Consider the following 23,854-nt stretch of genomic DNA (forward strand, 5'->3'; position numbering starts at 1 on the left):
AAGGATAAAATATTTTTTTTATTTATAGTCTTATAGTAAAGGGAAGCCTTAACTTGCAAGACAATTCTTGGGCAGTATGTACAACATACTTCAGTTCCATGGAACAGACTCACACCTGGACAGAGACCAAGCTACATTTGTATACACCAGATTCAGAAAACATCACAAACAAGAGTGGGAAGAAGACAAAAATATAAGGTCACATATAAACACCCACGCACACATGCGCACGCCCATGCACATGCGCGTGCACACAATAAGCCTTTGCTCACTCTCAGCCTATGCTGCTATAATTCACATAGGTAGCTGGCCCATTTGCCAGAGGTCCACGCTTTGATGCAGTTATTAGTACCAAGTAACAAAGCCTGTGGTGTATTTACATTAAAAAAGCTGGCTCTACTCTGAGAAATTCAAAAAGGGGGAAGAATTGATCTTGATACAAATCTGTAGCTCACATCACCAATGTCCGCAGAGGAGGAGCAATCTGACCAGATTGAGTTTCCATAGGAGGAAATAAATACCAATTATTCCTTTGTAAGAAAAAAAATCATTTAGTCTCCTCACCTTAAATCCCACACTTCTGACAAGAAGGACACACACACAAACACACACACACACTCACTCACCCACTCACTCACCCACAGGTATTTGTGTGGTCCCTCCTCCCACCAGGATCCTTAAGGGGATGTTTGGCTTTGTCATAAATAGAAATATTTTGATAAATGCGTTAGAGAGGCTGGTGCAATTCTAGTGGAAGAATGGAGAGGTCACTGTCCCCACACAGACCAGGCAATCACAGACTCAAGAGTTCATCAAATAGTCTGGGCATTCCTGGCCCTAGAAGCTTGCAGCCATAGGGCAGGACCAAATAGAATTGCATCCTGCTCCAAGCTATGTCTGAAGTCTTTCAGAACATAAGCTGCTAAGCCATGGATTTGGGTTTAACTTAAAAAAGGTCAGAAGGGGGTAAGGAACAGGGGAAACTGCAGTCCAAGAGCCTCTACTAAAGAAAAAAGGAAAGTTCTGAAGCAGCCAGCAAGTGTCTAATGGCAGCAGGAAATGAGGCCTCTTCTAGCTGGCCTCCATACGAAGCTTCTTCCGGCTCTGGGGCTCTTCCAGTTCAGATTCTGAACTGGAGTCGGAGCCTCCATCAAAGGCGGAGATGGTGCTACCCTTGGGATTGGTGTAGAGGCTGTTGTCTGAAGAGGAATAGTTGGCCTGCAGCTGAGCGCTTGACCTCGCCTTCTCCAGTGCACGAACTAAAATGCAAGATCAAGAAAATGGCAATGGATAGGGGAACAACATTACATTACATACCAAGTTAGGCATGTTCAACTCTTTGCATTTGGTTAAGGCAGTTTCATTAATTCATTTCAGTATTTATACCCTGTCTTTCAAAGCAAAACACATTTCAGACTGATGTATAATTCACCTAGGATAGTATACATTTTCCAGAATCATGTCAAGTTTAAAAACTGAGCAATTCTCCAACTCTCATTCAGTTCACAAAAATCCTATGCATCAGATGTAGTCTAACATTGCTACTCTTAAAGAAATCAGATCAGCTATATGATTAAAATTGGCAGCTCTAAAGATATAAAAGACCTGAAAGAGGGAAAATAGAGAAAGTTGAGATCCTTGTACTCCCAAGTACCCCAGAACTCACTGGAATAAGAGCAGAACCTGACCAGTAAAGGCCAAATGCTAAATCAAAGTCAGGTGTCTGGGTATAGATCACTAAGTGGTCTTGGGGAAGTCGCCATCTGAACCTCAACTCACTGGGCTGTTCTTATGATGAATGAAAATGTTCAAATTATTTTTGAACAACTGAGAGTGATCACAATTTCACACGGTCAATGTGAAATTATCTATGTGACTCACTGAAGTGTCAGAAGACACAATTTCTACTACTAACCTAAGGTCTAGCATGCGTGGGCAGAAGACTGTTTAGGAACAACAATACTTACAAAATTAATACCAAGAGGATCTTTCTCTTCTCCTCACTGAACTTGTCTGTCCATCAATTAAGATCATCAGGTGGTGAACTTTTACAAATGACACACAAATTAATTGACAGGCCAATTAACCATATCGAAATAATGTAAAATATTAATGAAACCAGGAATGCCACCATAATGAGGGTATCTTACCCTTTTTTATGATACTGGTTGGCTAGGACAAAAATGAGAATATATTCCAATTTTCCTATAACTATTGGGTGGAAAGCTGGTGAGTAAGAAAGAATTCCTGCCCCCCTCCACATATAACTGCAAATACCTTTACAATGGCAGGTTTCCAAGGCAAAAGTTACTGTCTGGTTCTACTAAGGGGTCCATCCTGCCAACTGCAGTGGATGGGGAAATATGATCTCCAAAGAAACTTATATTTTCTACTAATTACAGGTACTTTATTTTAATTTTTACTAAATTCCATTTTTAGAAGAAACTTTAACTGATGGCTGCCCCTGGTATTCTAGGTTCAACACATACTGTAGTAAAATAGTTCTCTAATGCCATGATCACATTTTAATACTTTTTTATTTTGAAAAATAAACTTACAACACAAACACCATCAATTTGTAAAAAACATAATTATTAACTATAAAGATGAAACAAAAAAAGTAATCCTTAATATAAAGAAATACTTCTCCATAGACAGTTATCCTTATCACTAACATTTAGTGCTTCCCACCACTGGGGCCTTTGAGATACCTGTATTGTTACAATTATTTATTTATTTATCTGAAATATTTTTATTTCACCTTTCTCCTCAAAAGGACCCAAGGCCTTTATTTTTTTTTTTTCATTTCTCATTACAAAGTCCTTTGTCCCTTCAAAAATGCCATATTTCTTGTGCTGATGCTAGCTTATAGAACAAATTCTACAAAATCTTCCCATATATTGCTAAATTCATTCATTTTTAACAATCCCACATATCAATGTATTAATGGCTAAATTCCATACTTCTTTATACAATTCACTTAACTGAAAGTTATATTTAATAGTTGAATTTTATGCTATATTTTGTCTTGCTACACTACTAAATTAGTAATCAATTTTTTTACCATTCTCATTGATCCTTCTTAAAAAGGGTTAATATCACAATTTTGGGGCACATTTTCACACTGACACGTAATATTTAATTAATTTCTTCAAATAGCAACTTCTGAAAAATTAAAATCCTATCACATTTCCACCACTTATGAAAATAAGTATCAGTTTCCTGGTTGCATCTCCAATATAATGTAGAATTTTTGGGATCTAAATGATGCAAATTTTACCGGTGTATTATTTTCTAATAATTTTCTTTTATTTTCACAGCTGTCTTCTATAAAACTTCTTTATTCCATATCTTCTTCCATGCCTCAGTACTTATTTAATGACCACATTTAAAGAAACCTTACTTAATGTTTTTGAAATGATTAAAACCAGTTACATATTAAACTTGTTTGGTGGTTAAAGCAACTTTTTCATTGTTTAATAATGTTAAGATTTTAAAGAGACTTAATCAAATATTTTATGGTTATTTTGGGTTTTTCGGGCTCTTTGGCTGTGTTCTTTAGGTTGTTCTTCCTAACATTTCGCCAGTCTCTGTGGTTGGCATCCAGAGCACAGACAATTCTGACTCCTGTCCTCTGAAGATGATGGCCACAGAGACTGGTGAAAAGTTAGGAAGAACAACCTTCAGAACACGACCAAAGAGCCCGAAAAACCCACAACAACATTAGATCCTGGCCGTGAAAGCCTTTGTGAATACAAATATTTTATGACTGGTCAAATATGCTAGACCTTGTCATGTATCACACTATCCTCTGAGGGACAGATGACAGTGATGCATACATGTATGGTGGTTGGCTTTGCTCCATTTTTGACAAATGACCTGTTGCCAAGAGAACAACTTATTCCCCCTTTCCCCCAGCAAGCTTTTGATTTACCTGTGGGGCAGGAATGAGTTTGTTTAGTCCTCTGAGTTGTCTGGTTTTATACCAATAATTGTTTTTTACTGCATAATTTGTTTTAGCCACACAATCTGCCTTGACTGTTTCACTTCTGAATTGGAAAGGCAGGAGAAAAATAATTATAACAAATGCCTGCTTCAGCTCAGTGCTAGATGCTGAATGTTCCTTTACTGTATCTTTGCAGTTACTAAGGGGATTATTTCATACATCATGTGCAGTGGACCAAAAAAAGAAATGGAATGAGTCACTCTTTAAAGCTTAAAAATGCTGTACCTTTGTGTGTGTGTGTGTGTGTGTATGCATATGCATACATGCGTGTATTCTTTCTCTCTCTCACTCACTCACACACACACACACACACACACACAACACTGAACTTCACTACTCAGATAAGTGCCCACTGATTATCCTCCATGAGCTGCAATTTACCAGTCTGGTTCAATATGGTGTAAGTATTGTATTTGTCAATTAAAGCCCTTAAGCAATACTCTAGTTTCATCAGGTGATTTTCTCCATGGCCCTCCTGGGCACGAAAGCAGACCATAGGGCAATGTATTAACATGCCTTATTCCAGTCCCTCTCCTATACTGTCTATGCACTGGTCAAATTACTAAGGGGGAGAAAAACCTGAGCAATGTGCACAGATTTTCCTATCTGCTAAAGCCTGGCACACTCAGAATTGTAGTTCACAGGATAACTTCTGCATGTTCTGCAAGCTTCCTCTCTTCAGACTTTTGTCCAAAATGGTGACAATGTTCAAGACGGATCTGGTACAGCATTCCACAGCAAAGGCGAGATCACTGAGATCAAGTTAGAGAGAAGCCCAAATCAATGTTCTGTGTGCCTTAAAAATGTGACTATGTCAGTCACTTGTAGTAGCTGATGAAAAGCTCTCCCTGCAATCCCTATCCGGGCATATGTTCTAGGGATTGGACTGTTTAGATTCAAATGGTTCCACTATAAACATTTTTTAAAAAACCCTATGCCTGGAAATTTTTCTGGTGGACAAGCTCTGAAGTATTCCAAATAATCATGTTTTTCCAGCTCTAAGGCCTGCCACAGGCTACTCTCAAATTGCAGGTTGAAAGGAGTGGCCAGTGACATCCTGTTTAAACAATCAGCAACCACAATTTTTTATTTTTAATAACCAGACTTTTAGATACAATACACTGCTGGGGGACACTATCTCTTATTTTATGGGAGAATAGCACCTCTTAAGAGGTACAAATCTTCCAGAGTGTGTGTATGTGTGTGGAATCATCCCAAAGACTCCTGAATTTTTAAAAATCCCTCCTGAAGTCTTATAAAATTGGCCTAGATGGGAGCATGAATGCTACTCCTGCTCTATACAAAGGGGAAAAAATAAGAGTTTTCTTCCGCAAGGAAACACAGCATTCATAGCACAGTGAACACTCAAGCTCAGCCCCACTCACCTTGCTGCTCCAGAAGTGCATTCTGGCGCTTCAGGTCATCAATGTCCTGCTGATGTGTGTGGTTTTTCCGGCGCATGTACTGGATGTACTCTGTGGCTTTATCTAGGATTTGAGCCCGGGATGCCTGTTGCAATAGTAGGGAAAAAACACACCAGATAAAGTCCTACTTCACAGGTAGCTATGCCAATACTCCCCTCCTGCAGGGAAATAATTTATCAATATAGTCAACATCTGACTGAGTTATAACCTTAGGATCTATGTGAGATTTGCAAGAACTTCACCCCTACAGAGCTTTCTGATTGTTACAACTGAGACTATAAAAGACTGGCCATGGCTATACACAGTCAAACTGTGAAACTGTGTGAGGGAGTAAAAACTTACTAATGGTTTTAAAACATTTATCTTTGCAAAATATTTTAAAAATATTTCTAAAAAGCAGCTTACAACCTTTGGCTAATGTAAACTGGTGCTTCCATATTGCGTTTGTATTTAAATTAATGTTTTAGACATTCATCTGACATGAGAAATAAGGAAAGGGATGTAGATGGATCTAAACACTGAGTATCCATAAAGAATTTCACAAGAGAAAGAAAAGAAAGGAAATCTGGGCCAGGGGTATTTTTACAGTAAACATACTCTCTTTAGTGCTGGATCCTATCAAAGAGGTAAATCTGTCCCGGTGAAGACAAGATCAAGCTGTGTTATCCAAAGAGCAAGACGGAACCATTTTGTTCTGCTGGGCTTGGATTTGTTTCTTTTAAGACAGAGCAGCATTTAGTTCTGTGTTCACAAATATATTGTGAAAATACTGATGATACACGGCATGGTTTTCATTAAAATTCAAATGTGAACAAGCAAAATATAGCAGGTTCTAAAGGATATGACCTCTTGCTCAAGCAGGTGTGTATGCAGGTTTGAAAGGCTTAGTTTGATACAGTTTAGTATTGGATAGTTTATACCACTAAATGAAAGACACAAGACTAGCAAAGCACACTACAAAAACTCAATCTCCTGGGGAGGAGGAACAGGTTTTCAAACACTCCTTGGAAAAAATTAAATATGAATTAGTTCGTCCTTAGAGCACTACTAGGTTACCTTCAATAGTATTATTTCGTTAAACAAAAACAACACTGGTTACACATACATTATCATTATAACATTCCCCCACCCTCCTCCCTGCAGCAGCCCTCCCACCAAAATTTGCTCCAAAGGGTCCCTCAAATCTCCAAAACAGATTATGACAGTATAGATTACAAGTAGCTAAAATATAAGAATGAACAGTATATTTATGACTGTTCAATTAAAAAAACAGATGGCATCAAAATGCATTCATATAATTTTTGAATGGCTGTATCTGTCACTTTCTCTCATTTTTTTCTAAATATATTCCAGTGTTTAGTGCTTCCTTTTGGATTATAACAGAACATACAGTTCTAGTCAAAACATTAAAAACACAAGACGATATGGAATATTACCACATAACTGTCATTTTAACAACATAACAGTTCTGACATTACAGCAAACCTATTTCTCAGTTCTGAATGGGTGTATCAATGAAAGCTGAATTTATTCTCAAAGACTTTCACGACCGGGATCTGATAGATGTGGCTTTTTCAGGCTCTTTGGCCGTGTTCTGAAGGTTGTTCTTCCTAATGTTTCGCCAGTCTCTGTGGCTGGCATCTTCAGAGGACAAGAGTCAGAACTCTGTGCTGTGTTGTAGTTTGTTGGATTCTTGAGTATTTATAGCTGTGGGAACAGCTTTTGTCCTTTTCAGGAGATTGGGTGATTATGGTGATCAGCATGTTTTTGTTGTGGGTGTATTGTTGTTAAGGGAGAGAAATGATCTGTCACTGTGATTGATGGGCGTCGTCAGCTGGTCTTTTGTGTACAGTGATCCCTGGTCCTTGTGACCGGGTAGAGTTCGTTGACGTTTGCAAGGCTGTATTTTTCAGTGGTAGGAACCAGGCTTTGTTGAGTTTTAGACTTTCTTCTTTTTTGTTGAAGTTCTGTTGGTGTTTGTGGATTTCAATGGCTTCCCTATGTAGTCTAACATAACAACTATCCAACAAACTACAACAGAGCACAGAGTTCTGACTCCAGTCCTCTGAAGATGCTGGCCACAGAGACTGGTGAAACGTTAGGAAGAACAACCTTCAGAACACGGCCAAAGAGCCCGAAAAACCCACAACAACCATCAAAAGCTGAATTGTTCAGCTAGACAATGCTATATACCAAACAACCCAGAAGCACTATGGAGGTCCATAGAGCTTTATTTTAATTAAGTCAGTGGTTCTTAACATTGGGTTACTTAGGTGTTTTTGAACTGCAACTCCCAGAAATCCCAGCCAGCACAGCTGGTGGTAAAGGCTTCTGGGAGTTGCAGTCCAAAAACACCTGAGTAACCCAACGTTAAGAACCACTGAATTAAGTGATCTCTTTTATTATTTTAAAAATATTCCATTAATAGTAATAAACTATTTTCGTCAGAAACTGCCATTCTGAGCTTTTAATTCATATCATGAGTTGTCATTATGAAGTACCACTAACAAGTCTTCTTATAGTCAAATCTCATCTAGTGGCCCCACATCTACATTAGTTTTTAGAACTTAATATTTTTTCTCTCTATTTATCCTGCTTCTCAAATTTTACTCACAAGAACTATAAGCATTTGCCATGCAAATGCACTCTCTTATTTTTACATAAAGTCTATACTTACCTTTTATATTTCTTGAAATTAAACACAATCAGGAGAAATTAACAATTTCCTACTCCACTGAATTTAGTAAACAAATTAAGAATATTCTTAATCCTCCAAGTGAAATCAATCAGGACTTGGAGGAATCTGATTTTAACTGTTTCATTTTTATTTTGAACACTGGATTTATTTTTAGAATGCACATTAAGTTACACAAAATAACTGGCTGAATCCAGACCAATGACCAGTACTACAAACAGAAGAGCTCCTTCTACTTTTAAAGTAAGTGGAATACAGGTACAGGCTCCTGCTATGCAAAGTGTATGCTTCTGTGAGCAGAAAGTGAAGAGCTAACTGTAGCTAATTTCCCTTCTTTGTGCAGCCCCCAGACACCCACTTCAAGTTGCTCAGGAATAACCACCAAACTACAGATCAGAGTTTGGCTGAGTTTCTGAGGCACTACAGAGGAATTGGGAAGTCATTTTCCCCTGTCCTTGCCAACATTTTTGCCTGCAGGAGCATTCAGTTCACAGAATTTTGTTCCGCTGAACTCTGGATTCAACCCAATGTGTGCAATTAGTATTTGGGGGACAGCAGCCAAATATGAAACTTTTGGTCACGTGTCTCTGTTTCATGTTCCCCACTAGATTACAGCCCATGGTCCATGGTTGATGAAGCATCTCTGCCAGTCACAGTCTACACTAATTAGATAATTTAGTATGTGAAGAGGGCATAGCTTAGTGATTTCCAAGCCATCTACAAATATGCCAACTAATTGTGTAGCACAGTGGCTAAGAAACTGAACTATGAATGAGAATCTACTTGGTTCACTTCTCACTTCTGCCACAAACTCTCCAAGTCTCCTTATGTATACCATACTCTCTCAACTTATTACAACATCCATTTCCAATATAGGGAATAACATTCTGAACATTTGGAGACATTATTGCTTATTAATACTAAGTCCAAATGTTAATGCAATTTGCAACTCTATTCTCATTCATATCCAATTTTAATGCAATTCACATTTGTTAAGTATGCCTTCTAGTTTTATTTTCGGTCAACTATTCTTGGAGCACTGATGGAGATTTAAACCAACATCAGAAATATTAGGTACTTTCTGTTCCTGCTAATGAATCTAAAGCTAGCATCAGTTCTCTCTCCAGTTTATTTGAATGCCTTTGGCCTTTCGAAGTTAATTTACTTCTAGCCTGAGTAACAGTGGCATATTTTCTACTAGCTCACTAATAATCAACACTTTAATTTATATGCAGGTTTTGATAAAATGGGCTAAATGTTATTCACCGCATAGGGACAGCAATATAAAATATGAAATACATCAATTACAGCAACAATTGTCTAGGTTTCAAGTACCCACACTGTAGGTTCTAACATTTGCTTAAAGCTTTTCTGATAACATTTGAGAATCACCTATACCTTGTACGGTACCTGCATTTCAGCTTTCTGGGATTAAAAGCTCTGAAAAGTATTTTAAGAAACTTCTTGAGAACATGGCTCAAAAAGCTTTATGAAACTTTTTGAGTATGTGTTTCTTATGGAAAGTTGAATATGGGTTTAATCATTATTATTTTTTTTACAAATAAACATTTCATAATTTTGCTGATTAACATCCAAAGTTTGCTGGCATCAAAAAGTGGAACTGTAATTCCTGACATAAGATAGACAAGGTTGTTTTTATTTCTTATATGCTATCAATCAAAACTAACTTATAGTGAACCTAAGGCTTTCAAAGTGAGTGAGATACTTAAGTAGCGGTTTTACAAGTTCCACACCCCCAGTTAACTTTCCATGGCTAAGCGGAGAATCAAACCCTGCTCTCCAGAGTCCTCGTCTAACACTCAATCTGCTATAGCCGCCTAGAGTGGTCCTAACCCGACCAGATAGGTGGGATATAAATAAAATAAAATAAAATAAAATAAATAAATAAATAAAGTGCATTAGTATAAGACTAGGTTGAAGGTCCCTTAAAAATAACTTCCTGTATTTCTTTGAGGTCAACCTAGAATGCTCTTTTCATTCTGTGTACCAGCTTCAAACATTAAAGGGTGCAGATACACATCCTCATAGCTGCATCACACTTACAGTGCTCTCTCCTTTGAAAAACTAAAAATCTAAACATGCACAATTTTCAGACTCACAACTAAGGATTCTGGTTGTGCTACATCTTGAAAGTAAGGCTCAGACAGTAGATAACTAAAATCAGAACTTTACTGGTGTGTACTCATGCTTCTGTTTTTTCCCCCTTCCATTTTATTTTTAAAGTGTTACCTGTCTCTAAGCTTTGGAAACACAGCACTGTAATTTAGAATATTTATATAGCAATTCAACACTACTGCACAAATAAACGGTGATTTGGCAAACCATTAGTACTGTGACCAATTAAATAACAATTAGTTAAAAACATTATTTATGCAAAACTAGAACATCGATGTGAAACAGAATATGAAGTCCATTCGTACCACTACAATTATTAGGTCCATATACATTAAATCCAAATACACACATAGACCCTAAGCAGTTTTACAATTCCAGTGCATCTAGGAACAATGCATACAATCATTCTGACCTTCACTGGAGTTGCTAGCACAAAGCAAAACCCTCTCCAGCAGCCTCCAAATAATACCTGAAATTCCAGAGCATTAAATGCTCAGCAGGATGCACTAACCTCAACGGAAATCAAAAACACAGAAATGAAAGATATGTATTTTTGACAACAAAGTATCAGGTCTCAGTTCTGAAAAGTTTGCCTGCACACCATGAGTAACAAAAAGGAGTGCTCTAACCACGTTTACGACATAGTGTCATTAGAGGTGACTGCACATAAAAATGTTGCCTATCAAGCTAAATACTTTGTACTGAGCTTCTGCAGACAACTCCTTAGGCATTCCAGCCACTGATGACTAGCAGGGTATCATTTCCCCATTCCTTTTCAGGATAGTCACTGTAGCCCTATGGAAATCTAGATACTGCATGCTAGCATCATTGTATATGAATTCTTTTTAAAAAGAACTCATCTTTCACATATTCTCTACACATTTGGGACAAATTTAGAAATCACTCTGCTTGTCTGTTTATTTTCTCTGTCGAAACTGAAGGATGCCTACCTGAATGTCTACCAATCCTAAGCCACAATTTAAAACTTTTAAATACAGATTGAGTGGTGGTATGACCTCAGGGAAAATTATTTAAATTCCCTATCAGTAAGAGACAGCTTCAATGCGAACAACAGAAAACACACATGGAACCGATCATTTGTTGATTTTGACTTGAAGATCTGAACACCGAACAACCTCTTTTTCTATTTGTACAGTCCAGTCAAGAGCCTTGCAGAGGTGAATCTAAATATAGGGATGCTCTTTTTAAAAACAAGGTTTTTGAGGACAAGGGAGGAAGACAGTATCTTTCACAATACCACATAGCTGTAAGAAGCAGACTAATTTCATATATATAGAGAGAAAGTCTTGCACTAAATGTGATGCCACATGCTAAAGGCAGCCCTAAGAAGCTAGGGACAAGTAAGGACATCCAACCATTCAGAAATGCCTCTAAAAGGGTAAGTTGCTCATTACACTGATCATTTACTTTACAGCGTACAGACTATGAAGCAAGTGGAACATTACTTCAAGCAAACTATTTGAACATTTTGCAGAAATACCTGTTAAGCTCTGTCTTGGCTTTGGCTCTTTCTTGCTTTCTAACCTGATGCCAAAGAAGGACTGGGGATCCTTCAAATTGATAGGCAGCATTCAGGAGAAGCACATCACTTCTCTCAATAAACTCACCTTCTCTCCCTGAAGCGATGGCACAGAGTCCCGCAGACTGTGGAAACTGTCCTTGATGTGGTCCCTACGTTTGCGTTCCAGGGCATTATGGTGAGCACGTTTGTCAGCCTAGGACAGACAACACAAAGAACTATTAGGATTCTGTTCTCTCGACAGGCAACAGGGCCTCTACTGCATCCTTGGCTCCTGGACTAGGATGCCCATAGCAAGAAGGGTTTCCAGAATCAAAGCCCTGCTAAGAGAATGGAAGAAATAAGGGGGTCAGCAAATGAATCATCCGGGCTGTCTTGGTCAGTACCTGCACAAACAGTTTCATTATTAAAAAAGAGGGTGGGCTTTCTGATGATTAAAGAGGCTGAGTGCAGCATTTCTGCTGGTCTTATTTGTTCAAAAACACCCTTCTAATACCCCCCTAACTACAGAATATTCTCCTCAAAGGAGCACCAATTATTTCAAGTATGTTACATGTCAACCCAAGTACTATACCAAATATCCCTGGGTATTGTACCACACAGAACGCCCACAAGCCTCCCCAACCTTCTGCAAAAAGCATATGAGATGTAGTTTTATCCAATGAAACTGTAGCCCTATTCAGAAGTTATCCCTCACAAGTTACATTCAACATGCCAGACTAGGAAGCTGGACCCTATTGACCAGCCTTGCTTATGTCACCAACTATCCCAAGCTTGTGATGGCAACATCTACACCATAAACATATGCAGGGCCAGACTGTATACATGAAGGCTTCCACACAACCTGGTCGTTTCAACTTCAGTAGGAGCCTTCTTACTGGCTGTTGTGCATCTCAAATCTCTCTCCCTGACTTCTGGATAGAACATGGTTACAGCTGTACAATCCAGACAACAAGAAAAACTAAGATTACTTTGTTTAGTTGTAGCTTCACAGCTGAATGCTTGAGATGCCTTCCTAAATCCAGAATTGCCCTCTTTAATCAACCTCTCTGGATTAATTTTATGCAGGAACTCCATGAAAACAGAACAGTTGCTTCTATTCTAGAATTTAAAATACAGAATAATATGATTACCAACAGAATAATAAATTGCAGTCAAGTCAATTCTGACTTAGAGAAACATTTTCTAGGGTTTTCCAAGTAGAGAATGGACAGAAGTGGTTTACCATTCCCTTCTTATTGGGGCATCCTGAGACTATAGCTTGCTGGCTCTTCTCCCAGGAGTCATCTTGGGAAAGTGAATTTCCAAGTTCTGGCTCCACAGCCAGATACCTAAACCACTGAGCTATCCAGCCAGCTTGTCAACACAAGACTACCAAAATTAAGAAGATTCCTAAAAGAAACATCATCTACTGGTATATGCAAGGTCAGCTGGTCTTCTAGTCCACAGCTTCCATCATGACCAAAAAAAATCAACTGTAACAAATCATATCTCTGATTTCAACAGTTTTTTCCTACCAGGCACAAAATAAAACAAAACAAAAACTTTTTTTTTGCTTTCCTTAAATCTTTTTCCAGTGAAATGTATGTCTTAAAAGGTATTTTTATCCCTCACTCTGTGGATCCATGTCACTTAAAGCCAGAGACAATGCAATAGAAGATTAAATTATAAGTTTCATCCCCACATTTCTCATTAAAACATCTCTTAAGCCAAAAAATCTCTTACAGTTCTAAAACCCAGGTTTCTGGTTAAATTCCTTTCTGTTTCACTGAGAATATTCAAGTAGCCGCCTAGAGTGGTCTTATAGGCCAGATGGGCGGGGTATAAATCAAATAAATAAACAGACAAGTATGTCAGGATTTTTTGTTATTATATTTTAGAAAAAGCTTCCTAAAACAGCTGGGATTTCAATGAGACAAACAAGCTTAATCTTTCTGAGCAAACTGTCTGCACCATCTCTGACTTTTTCTTTTTCACCCCTTTACTTACTGACTACTCCACAACTCACAGCCATGTAACGACAATTCAGGTGACACCGCTGAAATCAAATTATTATTAATAAAACCTCACCTTTCAAATGTAAAGGCAACCTCTAGTCACACAAATTTGGCAACCATCCCACACACAGCTAACACAGAGAGCAAGGACTAGCTGTCAGATGTAAACAGGCACTTTGGGTGCAACTTAACTCCAAATTCAAAGCAGTTCTCCTGCACCTACATCCTTCAAGATTGATGAAATGAGCCAACTCTCTTTCTAAATGAGCTTCTAAGAAGTCCACTGGGTTGTTCACTGTCTTGGACCATGTGGAGAAGCCTGATAATTCCAGCCAAGGAGAAGGAGAGACAGAAAGACCTAGACCAACAGACACAAGAGTAGCTGGGAGATACTACTGAGATAAAAAAGGAATTGTGTGGCCAATACAAAATACAAACGCAAGTGTAGGCAATACCTTTATAGACCACTAAAAAATAATAAATCATCATACAATATGTGACCTTTGAAGAACCAAGACCATCCAGTACATCAGGTATGTACCACTGTGAAGAATTTAAAGTCCCAAAGTTCATGACAAGATGGATTTTACCAGACATGTCTTTTTTAGATGTACATTAGGAGAGATGCAGATTGCATTAGGCTGTTTTAAAGTTATTGCTGAGGTAGCTGTGGGTTGGATATCCAGTTCTTCAAAGAAAGAGACGCAGACCATGCACAAACACACCTTCCCATTTGGCCTTTCTTTGAAATGGACATGTATCTGCTTGGCCAGGGAGTGGGGACAACACAGAAAACCTGAGACCTCCATCTGGGAATTGGGGTGTTAATTTAGTAAATGTACTAGGTTTAGCACAAACTGGATTCCGAAGGGGCAGAGGAACTAGAGACCAAATTGCTAACCTGCGCTGGATTATGGAGAAAGCCAGAGAGTTCCAGAAAAATATCTACTTCTGCTTCATTGACTATGCAAAAGCCTTTGATTGTGTGGACCACAGCAAACTATGCCAAGTCCTTAAAGAAATGGGAGTGCCTGACCACCTTATCTATCTACTGAGAAACCTATATGTGGGACAGGAAGCAACAGTTAGAACTGGTCATGGAACAACTGATTGGTTCAAAATTGGGAAAGGAGTACGACAAGGCTGTATATTGTCTCCCTGCTTATTTAACTTATATGCAGAATGTATCATGCAGAAGGCTGGACTGGAGGAATCCCAAGCCGGAATTAAGATTGCCGGAAGAAATATCAACAACCTCCGATATGCAGATGATAACACTCTGATGGCAGAAAGTGAGGAGAAATTAAAGAACCTTGCAATGAGGGTGAAAGAGGAGAGCGCAAAAAACGGTCTGAAACTCAACATCAAAAAAAAAAAAAAAAAAAAAAAAAAACACTAAGATCATGGCCACTGGTCCCATCACCTCCTGGGAAATAGAAGGGGAAGATATGGAGGCAGTGACAGATTTTACTTTCTTGGGTTCTATGATCACTGCAGATGGAGATAGCAGCCACGAAATTAAAAGACGCCTGCTTTTTGGGAGGAAAGCCATGACAAACCTTGACAGCATCTTAAAAAGCAGAGACATCACCTTGCCAACAAAGGTCTGCATAGTCAAAGCTATGGTTTTTCCAGTAGTGATATATGGAAATGAGAGCTGGATCATAAAGAAGGCCAACTGCCGAAGAATTGATGCTTTTAAACTGTGGTGAGGAGACTCTTGAGAGTCCCCTGGACTGCAAAGAGAACAAACCTATCCATTTTAAAGGAAATTAACCCTGAGTGCTCACTGGAAGGACAGATCCTGAAACTGAGATTCCAGTACCTTGGCCATCTCTTGAGAAGAGAAGACTCCCTGGAAAAGACCCTGATGTTGGGAAAGTGTGAAGGCAAGAGGAGAAGGGGACGACAGAGGATGAGATGGTTGGACAGTGTCATCGAAGCAACCAAGATGAATTTGACACAACTACTGGAGGCAGTGGAAGATAGGAGGGCCTGGCATGCTCTGGCCCATGGGGTCACAAAGAGTCGGACACGACTAAATGACCAGACGACAACGACTAGGTTTAGCCAATTGGGATCAGATTAAAGTCATAAGGTACCAATAATGGTATGGAAGATAATAATTATCAGTGCATCTACACATGTTAAACCTTGTGTATTGAAATAAAAGATGTCAAATTGCAGTGAACAGAAAGTGTTTTAAACCCCCAATCCACATGTACTCTCTTCTACCATCTCTAGCCTGAAACTGACCTACAGCAACAAGCTGAAGATTTAGTGAGAGAACAGAATGACATGTCATATCCAAGATTTTTCTGAACTCAACAACATTTTGCAGCCATGCCAGAAAAAAGATACAAGTTAGTGATTAGAGTTGTTAGGTGATGTCTAAATGAAAAAATTGTGTTCTGAATAGAAGACAAACCGGCTATCCTAAATGTACAACCCTAACCTTATATTGATAAAAGTATCAAATTATGCTATTTAAGGATACGGAATCTAAAACTCATACATTTAATAAGCATCTAAAAAATTAATACAAACCAAGTGGCTATGTATAAAGGACTGCACAAGCTGACCAAAGGAAAACAAACACACACTGGTGATACATTTGCATTCAGAGAACATACAAAAAAGGTAGTTCAGTACACTTGAATATGAATGACTGCAATTAAAGTACTGCAAGGGATATCATTAGTGACAAAAGCATTGGTCATTTCCCATACTGAAATTAAATGTGACAGGAGTGTAACTATGCAACTCAAGTAAACGTTGGTTGCAAACAGGCCACTTTTTGACATAAGAATACAAGGAAACATCAAGAATACAATAATACTAGTCTCAATTTTTAAACAGTCCAAGTAAAACTTGGTCATGTGTGTTCTTCTGAAAGGGCTGGTGGAATAAATAGGAAATCTAAGTAAGAAAAGATTACAGCATGTTACCTAACTGACATGGTTCTTGGGTCTTACTTCACTAATACTGTTAGAAATCTTGATGCCAGCCTTGGAGTGCTAATATACTCTAAACAGTTCAAGTTAGTTACTGCATCTTAAATTGCCAAAAGCCTGTTTCACTAGCTAGCTTCATCGACTGCAAAGGAAACAGTAATATATTGTTAGCAATTTTCCCCTCCTTTCTTCCAGCAAACACAGGAGATAGTTCTCTCTTCTTCAACTCAGCCTGATAAGGTACTACAATTCTACAGCAGTGGTGACATAAATACTGCAGTATGTAAAAACCTCCTGGTCCTCAAACGTTTTTTAAAGAAACTTTTTAATAAGAACAGATTCTGTTAACAGTGGATGTAGCACCTGGCTCTACTATATTGTCTTACTGTCAAGGATTCAAAGCAAGTGAAATGCATTTGCAAAGAAATGCATTTGCAAACGACTGTCGGATCTAATCCAATGAATTCTGGATGGCACAAGCCATGCTAAATGCTGAATAAGAATAGCATGAAAACACTGGCCTCCATTCATAAGAGGAAGGTGGCCCACTGCCATGCTACTCTCCATTAGTACCTCATCAACTACATTCAAGCCATTTAACTGTGCAGGAAAATCTCAGCTCTAGGCAAGGAAAGAGAGCTGAGAAAGGGAAAGAAAGCAACATTTCTCTGTCCTAATAGAGACTCCCAGGTAATGATCATAGTGTGTGAGATTGTATGGATATAGGATTATTCAACTAGGAACTACAGAATTTAACTCATAAGTTTAAAAATATTTTTGAGGGGCCTCACCCTTTTATTTAAACAGTAAGCAGGCAAAACAGGGCTGCAACCAATAGGCTACATTGTGCCAATCACTGGGACATTGCCTTCTTTTCGAAATATGTCCATAGCACTGCATTCTAAAGATGTCATTATGGTTCGGCTTCTGGCAGCTAAAAAGGCTTATCTCCTAGTGATGGGCAGTTGGTGACCTTAAAGTATCCTAGTTTCTTTCAAACTGCACATATTTGTTAAAGAAGCAGTTCTTATAGGCATCCCCAGACTATGCTGATAGTTTTGAAGCATATACAACAAGGGCACAAGTAACTTTGCATCTGTCACTTCCAGTAAACAGAACTCCAAATACCAGAGCTACCTGTTGAAAACTTCACATGCTTAATTTAATATTCAGAGCTGGCTACTGACCTCACATGCCGCACAGAGAACCCAAGGTTCTCAACATATTTGGCTCCAGTTCCCATCAACCCCAGCCAGAAAAGCCAACTGTAAAGCGTTATAGGAGTTGCAGTTCAGCAACATCTAGGGCCACAGATTCTCACCACAAGGCAAGACACACTAAACCCAAAATATTCTTTAAGACCCAGGCCTCAGGTTTTCCACACATATTCTGTTTTTCACAGTAACTCAGACCCACTAACACACACACACAAAATCAACTCACAACTGAGTGGCTCTGAGTGGATTCAACAGAGCTGAGAATTTGCTTTGTACCAGAACTGAACAGAGCTCAGTTGTTCCACTCCAAGCTTTCATTTCAGATGAACAATAAGAAATTATTTGCTGCTGTAACTTTAATACTAGTGAGAGATCTACCAGTAGATCTGGATTTTTCTTCTGCCCACCCGCCCTTAGTACTCAACTCACCCAGACATTTCATGATATGCACACATGCACATCAGCTTGCCTGTTCCACTGCTGAAATGCAATAGGGCTTTTTCTCTGAACACAGATAACTACTGTACTGACAATATAGAAACAAAACACATTAAAAAGGCAAATGAATGAAATCTTACATGTTTCCTTACAGAAACAGAGCTTAAATAAGTACAGGTTCTACCAATGGACATGGACTTGCCCTTAATATCAGGTGAGAATAAAAAAATACAGATCACACAGGATGTTGGGGAGACTGTTAGGATAAAGAATGCAAAATACTAGCCCAAGTGGTTTCTCAAAATGTGAAGCTCATACAAATGAAATTAAAATACACAAACGTATCTGTTTGCACAAAACAAAACCTCCCTCCCTTTTGTCATCTTAAATTTAATTATTACTAGACATACAAAAATTTGAAAACATAATGGTAATTTTTCCAGGCTATTCAACTCTAGTCAATCTACTAGCAGTTCTCTGTGCACCACCATACGCCAGAGCTTTCAATCCAGCCTTATTTTAAAGGAAGTGCCAACAGTTTTATAGACTTCCTGTTACTAAGTGCATAAACTAGAGTGAAAGAGAAAGGATTTTGCTTCTTTCTTTGAGTGTCAATAGTTGCTTATTTCACAAGAGGAACAGAATTCTCCTCCAAAGTAGGTTTTCTGTTTAATAAAATTATGGAGGAACAGCGTCATATATCTTGGTTGTTAAACTGTGTACACATTAAGACAAACTTAACATTCTTATGACAAAGACAGGTAAAATGAATAAGTCAAGCATATTTAAAACACTTCTTTTCATAAATAATAAAAACACGTGATTTAAAAATAAATAATCTAAGAAATTTTGAAATCTGTTTACAGATAAAAGCAATACAAAGGATAAAAAAATTCATTATAACATCTCAATCATGATCACCTAGCAAACACAACAGTGGTTAAAATCTGTATTCTTCTAAATGACACAAAGGAAGACAAATGTTGTAGAGAGAGAAAAAATTTCAGCCCAAAGAGTATATATAGCTCAATGCCAAGCCTTATTAATATATGTTATCATGTCAGTTTTCTATGAACTCTGGAGATTGACTACAGAGCACTTTACTGCAAATGAAATGAGCTTTTCTGTTTACACAATATTTGCACAATTCTTAGAAACGTTTAGGCACTGTTTAATTACTACCAACAATCTTCACTTGTACAACATCCTAAATACTTGTGGTCTATGCATTTTACTTTCACAGTAATCCTGCTCGTTCAATAAAATCAATAACCAAACAGTTATGCACAACTTTGGTCTTCAAATTGATGATCTAGCTTAGTATCCTAATTGTTTCCGATCTACAGTGAGCATACGAATGAGTGAGCTCTAACATGTCCCACCAGTAACAGCCTTGCTCAGCTCCTGTAAACTCAAGATGCTGCCTCCTTGATGGAGTCAACCCATCTCATATTTGGTCCACCCCCTTTCCTTTTGCCTTCAATTTTCCTCAGTATTTTTATCTTTTTCAGCAAATCTTCTCATCATTTGCCTACAGTATGAAAGCCTCAGTTTTGCCCTTTTTGCCTCCAGAAATAGTTCAGGTATGACTTGATCTAGAATCCATTTGTTCCTCTTTCTGGCAGTCCAGAATATTTACAAAGCTCTCCTCTGGTGCCATATTTTAAATCAATCAAATTTTCTTGTCAGCTTTCTTCACTGTCCAGTCTTCCTTCACACCCATACATGGTGACTGGGAATACAACAGTGTGGATCATCTTGGTCTCCAGTGATACATCTTTACACTTGATGACCTTTTCTAGGTCCTTTACTGCTGCTCTTCCAAGAAGTCTACTTCAGATTTCTTGACTGCAGCCTCCACTTAGATTGATGACTATAAAAGTTTTTAACAATTATAAAAAAGTCTTTAACAATTTCAATTTCTTTATTGTCAACATTCAAGTTGTACATTTCTTCTACAGTAATGATTTTTGTCTTCTTCATATTCAACTCCAGTTCCTTACCTAATTTACTATCCATAAAGAGATTCCAACAAAACCTGTTTCTGGTTCCAAGCAGACATAAAAGGCACATGGCTTGCAAAAACTTTAGACTTATGTCTATCTTTTGGAGAGAGAAAAAAAGATTTCTTCAATTTCAAATCAACTATTTTGTTATAGCAAATACCATGCAGATTTTTGTTGTAAAGTACATTGGTTTCAAAATGCAGTAGTAAAGTTGGTTCAAGTTGGTCTGTTTTTTAGGCAACTTTAACAGTTTTAATTTTAAATTATTTCACCCTGTTTCTTAAAAGCTAGCCATATAGAAATCCCATTTACACTTCACTTTTATCTACACTGAACAAGTAAAACTATTATTCCTCATTCATTACCAGGCCATTGCTGCAAGTACCACACAGTTCACAAGTTTCTAGGAACAGAACCAAAACTGTAGCAGTGCAGCATCCATGAATACCAACAAAAGGCAAAAAGAAAGAAAAGCATTTCCTTGTGCCAATTGCCTTGCTACATTGCAAAAAACTTTCCAATAGACAAAGGCAACACACACACACATACACACAAACAGCACTTTGTGGAATCAGGAGCCATTCTTCATGACCACAAAGAAAGCTGGGTATCACAGAAGTAATACTTGAAATTCTTGTTACTATAAAGAACTACAGATGCAAAGAAGCACATCTCTATGTATTAAACATTCAGCAACCGAACAAAAGTCAAAGCAAGATGCTTTGTGGAAGTTTTCTGTTGCTGCCAGCTTTTCCACAATAATCCACTAAGGAGATTACACAACAAAATAAGAGAACTCCTAGCTTCTCCCTCATTACTCTGGCGGAGAGAGAGTGTATTTGATCATCCAGAGCTTTTTGGCCAGTTCAGCAGTAGTACTTAGCATGTTACAAACTAAAAGCTCTCCACACCAGATGCTGTTTGTAAGCTGAACACTTTCTGCCACATTTATTGATAAAGTGCAAAATATTAAGATCCTAAAATGAGAACCAAACACCTCCTTAGTACTCCATTGATAGTGTCCTACTTTCTTCTGACACAGCCCCACATCAACAGTTTACAGCAGTGATGGTGAACCTATGGCACGCATGCCACAGCTGGCACACAGAGCCCTCTCTGTGGGCACACGAGCTATAAGTCGCCATAGAGAATTACTTACCCGTACTCTAATCCCAGATTTTAGCACTCCCCTCTGCTGGTGCAGTGGTCCAGCAGAGGGGTGCAATGGCACCCATTACCAGTCTAGCCCAATGGGGGATTAGGGGACCAGGAAGTATTTCTTTGTTAATACTACCCATAGGAAGAAAAAACACAAGCATTTAACCCTTGCAGTGTAGGAGCAGTTTTTTTTTCTAAACTAAAACCTCAGCATTTGGGTTTTAATTGCAGCATTGGCACCTCGAAATAAATAAGTTGATTTTGTGTTGCAGTTTGGGCACTTGGGCTCTAAAAGGTTCACCACCACTGGTTTATAGTCTCTATTTCCTCCGGGGGGGGGGAACTGCCCCCCCACCATCCCTTCAAAGTTGCCGATCCCCTCATCAGTCAAGATTTCCATTAAAGTACGTTTAGGGAGGTAAGCTCCCGGGAGAAATGGTGAATGGAGGAGCACTCTATCGTGTGTGGTTTTGGCTCCTCCCCCAAATATTTACAAAACGTGCACACAAGACCACTCTCACCTATTGAGTCCCGGGCTTTACCCCACACCCCCCTCCAACTCAGAATACTTCCGAACTTTGTATTTCCTTTTCTCCTTCTAATCCCAATGCCCACAAAGCCCACACCAAGTACCGGCCAGACAGGCTGTACCAGACCGAGATAAGCCTCCCACCCCCAATCTCACCCGAACAGGCGCCTGTGGCTCTCTCTCTCTCTCTCTGTCCCCCCCCCCCCAAGACACAAGCGGCCCTTCCTTTCCCCCCCCTCCCCCTCTCTTCCTCCCCCTTCAGGCCAGGCCAGGCCAAGCCCTGGGCCATCGCCAGGCGAACCCTTCTTCTCTCGCACCCCCCACACCCTCCTAGCCAACCCACCCGCCTCTCGCAGGGCTTTTCTGCTCTGATACTTTTATTTCATGTTATGTTCTGTGGCTGCGGGCCGCTCTCTCTGCCTGAGGGGGGGGGGAGGCGGGAAGTGGGGAATGGAGGGAAAGGGCGAGGACGGGGCGGAGGGGCTCAAGCGAACGAAAAGGCAGAGAGACGTACCGCAGACTGAAACCTCGGCTCCTCTTCCTGCAAGTGAGAGAGAGACAGAGAGAGAGAGAGAGAGAGACACGCGTTACTGTCAGCGCCGCTCAGCCCCGCCCGCCGCCGTTGCCACCGTCTGACACACGCACCGACCGACCGACCGACCGACCGGGGGGTGGGTGGATAGGTGGATGGGGAGGAAAGGGAGGCAGGCCGGGGTTGCGGGGTGGTGGTGGTGGTGGTTACTGGGCGGCCCAGGGCCGGGACGAGGGCGGCAGGGAAGGAGGCCGGCCAGGCCCCGGGACGGAATGTGGGGGTGGTGGGGAAAGGGGGTTGAGGGAGAGCCGCGTGAAACTCACGTCGCTCTCCACCTCGATGTCATCGTTATCGCTCATGCTGCCGAGGGTGCCGTCGCCCGCCCGGGCCGCTCCGGGGCCTTCGTGGCAGGCGCTGCGGGCCGAGCCGCCGAGAGCGACAACAACAGCCCCCGCTCAGCGTAGCCAGAGCAGCACCAGCCACCTCCTCCTCCTCCTCCTTTCCACAGCATCAGCCGCACACGCACCTCGCACTGCACGTGACAACTGATCCTCCTCCCCCTCTCCCCGCGCGCACATCCTCCGTCCACCCTCGCCTCGGCCCCCCTCGCCTCGCAAAGCTTGCTGGGAAAGGAAGTTCGCTTTGCTGCAGCGGACCCTGGACTACGCGCCCCTCCGAACTATCGTTCCCGAAAGCCTCTAGGAAACAAGAGGTGCTTTGAGGTCACTGCCTGCGCTTGCGCTTTGGGGCCGCCGTGTATAGTGAGAGGTTGTAGTCTGGAGGAAAACGGAAGGGCTCCACTTCCCGGCAGCCTGAGGAGAGGACACGTGGATGGGAGACGAGTGGTGCCATCGGTTTAGGCGTCCTTCTTTTTCCCCGACTCCCTCCCGGGTTTTTTTAAAAAGTTGCAAATAGCAGCATTCTTGGCGGAAAGAGAGCAAATCGCGTCAACAGCGTTTCTCTGTTAGTTATAGAAACTAAGCAAGATTGTTCCAATAAAGTAAATGAACACAGCACTAAGTTTCCGCTCGCATCCTAACCAGAGAAGTGTAAGCAATTGCCAGTACGTTCCAGTTCTGGGGCAATCCGGAGGCCGGGCTGTGTGAGCAAAGCCCTTTTGCTTCGTCGAGAGGGCGACTGTCCGGGTTGTTTTTTTTTTTTAAGTCTCCGCTCCTGAGGCCACGTGCACCGTGGATACGAATCTGTGGCCTTAATATCGTAC

At 40.1% G+C, this 23,854-nt stretch overlaps 1 protein-coding gene across 4 annotated transcripts; it reads right to left on the minus strand.

Annotated features, from left to right (window-relative positions):
• MAX (MYC associated transcriptional regulator X) lies at window positions 1-23,139 on the minus strand. Of its 4 annotated transcripts, none has more exons than XM_072985373.2 (5): window positions 22,956-23,139; window positions 22,615-22,641; window positions 11,890-11,997; window positions 5,392-5,515; window positions 1-1,259 (listed from the first exon to the last, which is right to left on the minus strand). In XM_072985373.2, exons 1-5 carry the CDS (start codon window positions 22,989-22,991, stop codon window positions 1,072-1,074), a joined length of 483 nt encoding a protein of 160 aa, XP_072841474.1. In that variant the 5' UTR covers window positions 22,992-23,139; the 3' UTR covers window positions 1-1,071. The 4 variants fall into 4 exon arrangements, with proteins under 4 accessions (XP_072841474.1, XP_072841473.1, XP_020661669.1 ...); XM_072985372.2 differs by having other exon boundaries at window positions 5,392-5,521; XM_020806010.3 differs by lacking the exon at window positions 22,615-22,641.
• Window positions 23,140-23,854: the final 715 nt, after the last annotated feature.

The sequence above is a fragment of the Pogona vitticeps genome, chromosome 1 (assembly GCF_051106095.1).
Source record: "Pogona vitticeps strain Pit_001003342236 chromosome 1, PviZW2.1, whole genome shotgun sequence".
In the NCBI taxonomy this organism is placed as follows: Eukaryota; Metazoa; Chordata; class Lepidosauria; order Squamata; family Agamidae; genus Pogona; species Pogona vitticeps.

Coding starts and splice junctions, on each gene's coding strand:
- MAX (XM_072985372.2), bottom strand. CDS start 22,991: ATGAGCGATAACGATGACATCGAGGTGGAGAGCGAC. Junction 22,642..22,955: donor ACATCGAGGTGGAGAGCGAC/GTGAGTTTCACG, acceptor TCTCACTTGCAG/GAAGAGGAGCCGAGGTTTCA. Junction 1,260..5,391: donor TGCACTTCTGGAGCAGCAAG/GTGAGTGGGGCT, acceptor CTTGCATTTTAG/TTCGTGCACTGGAGAAGGCG.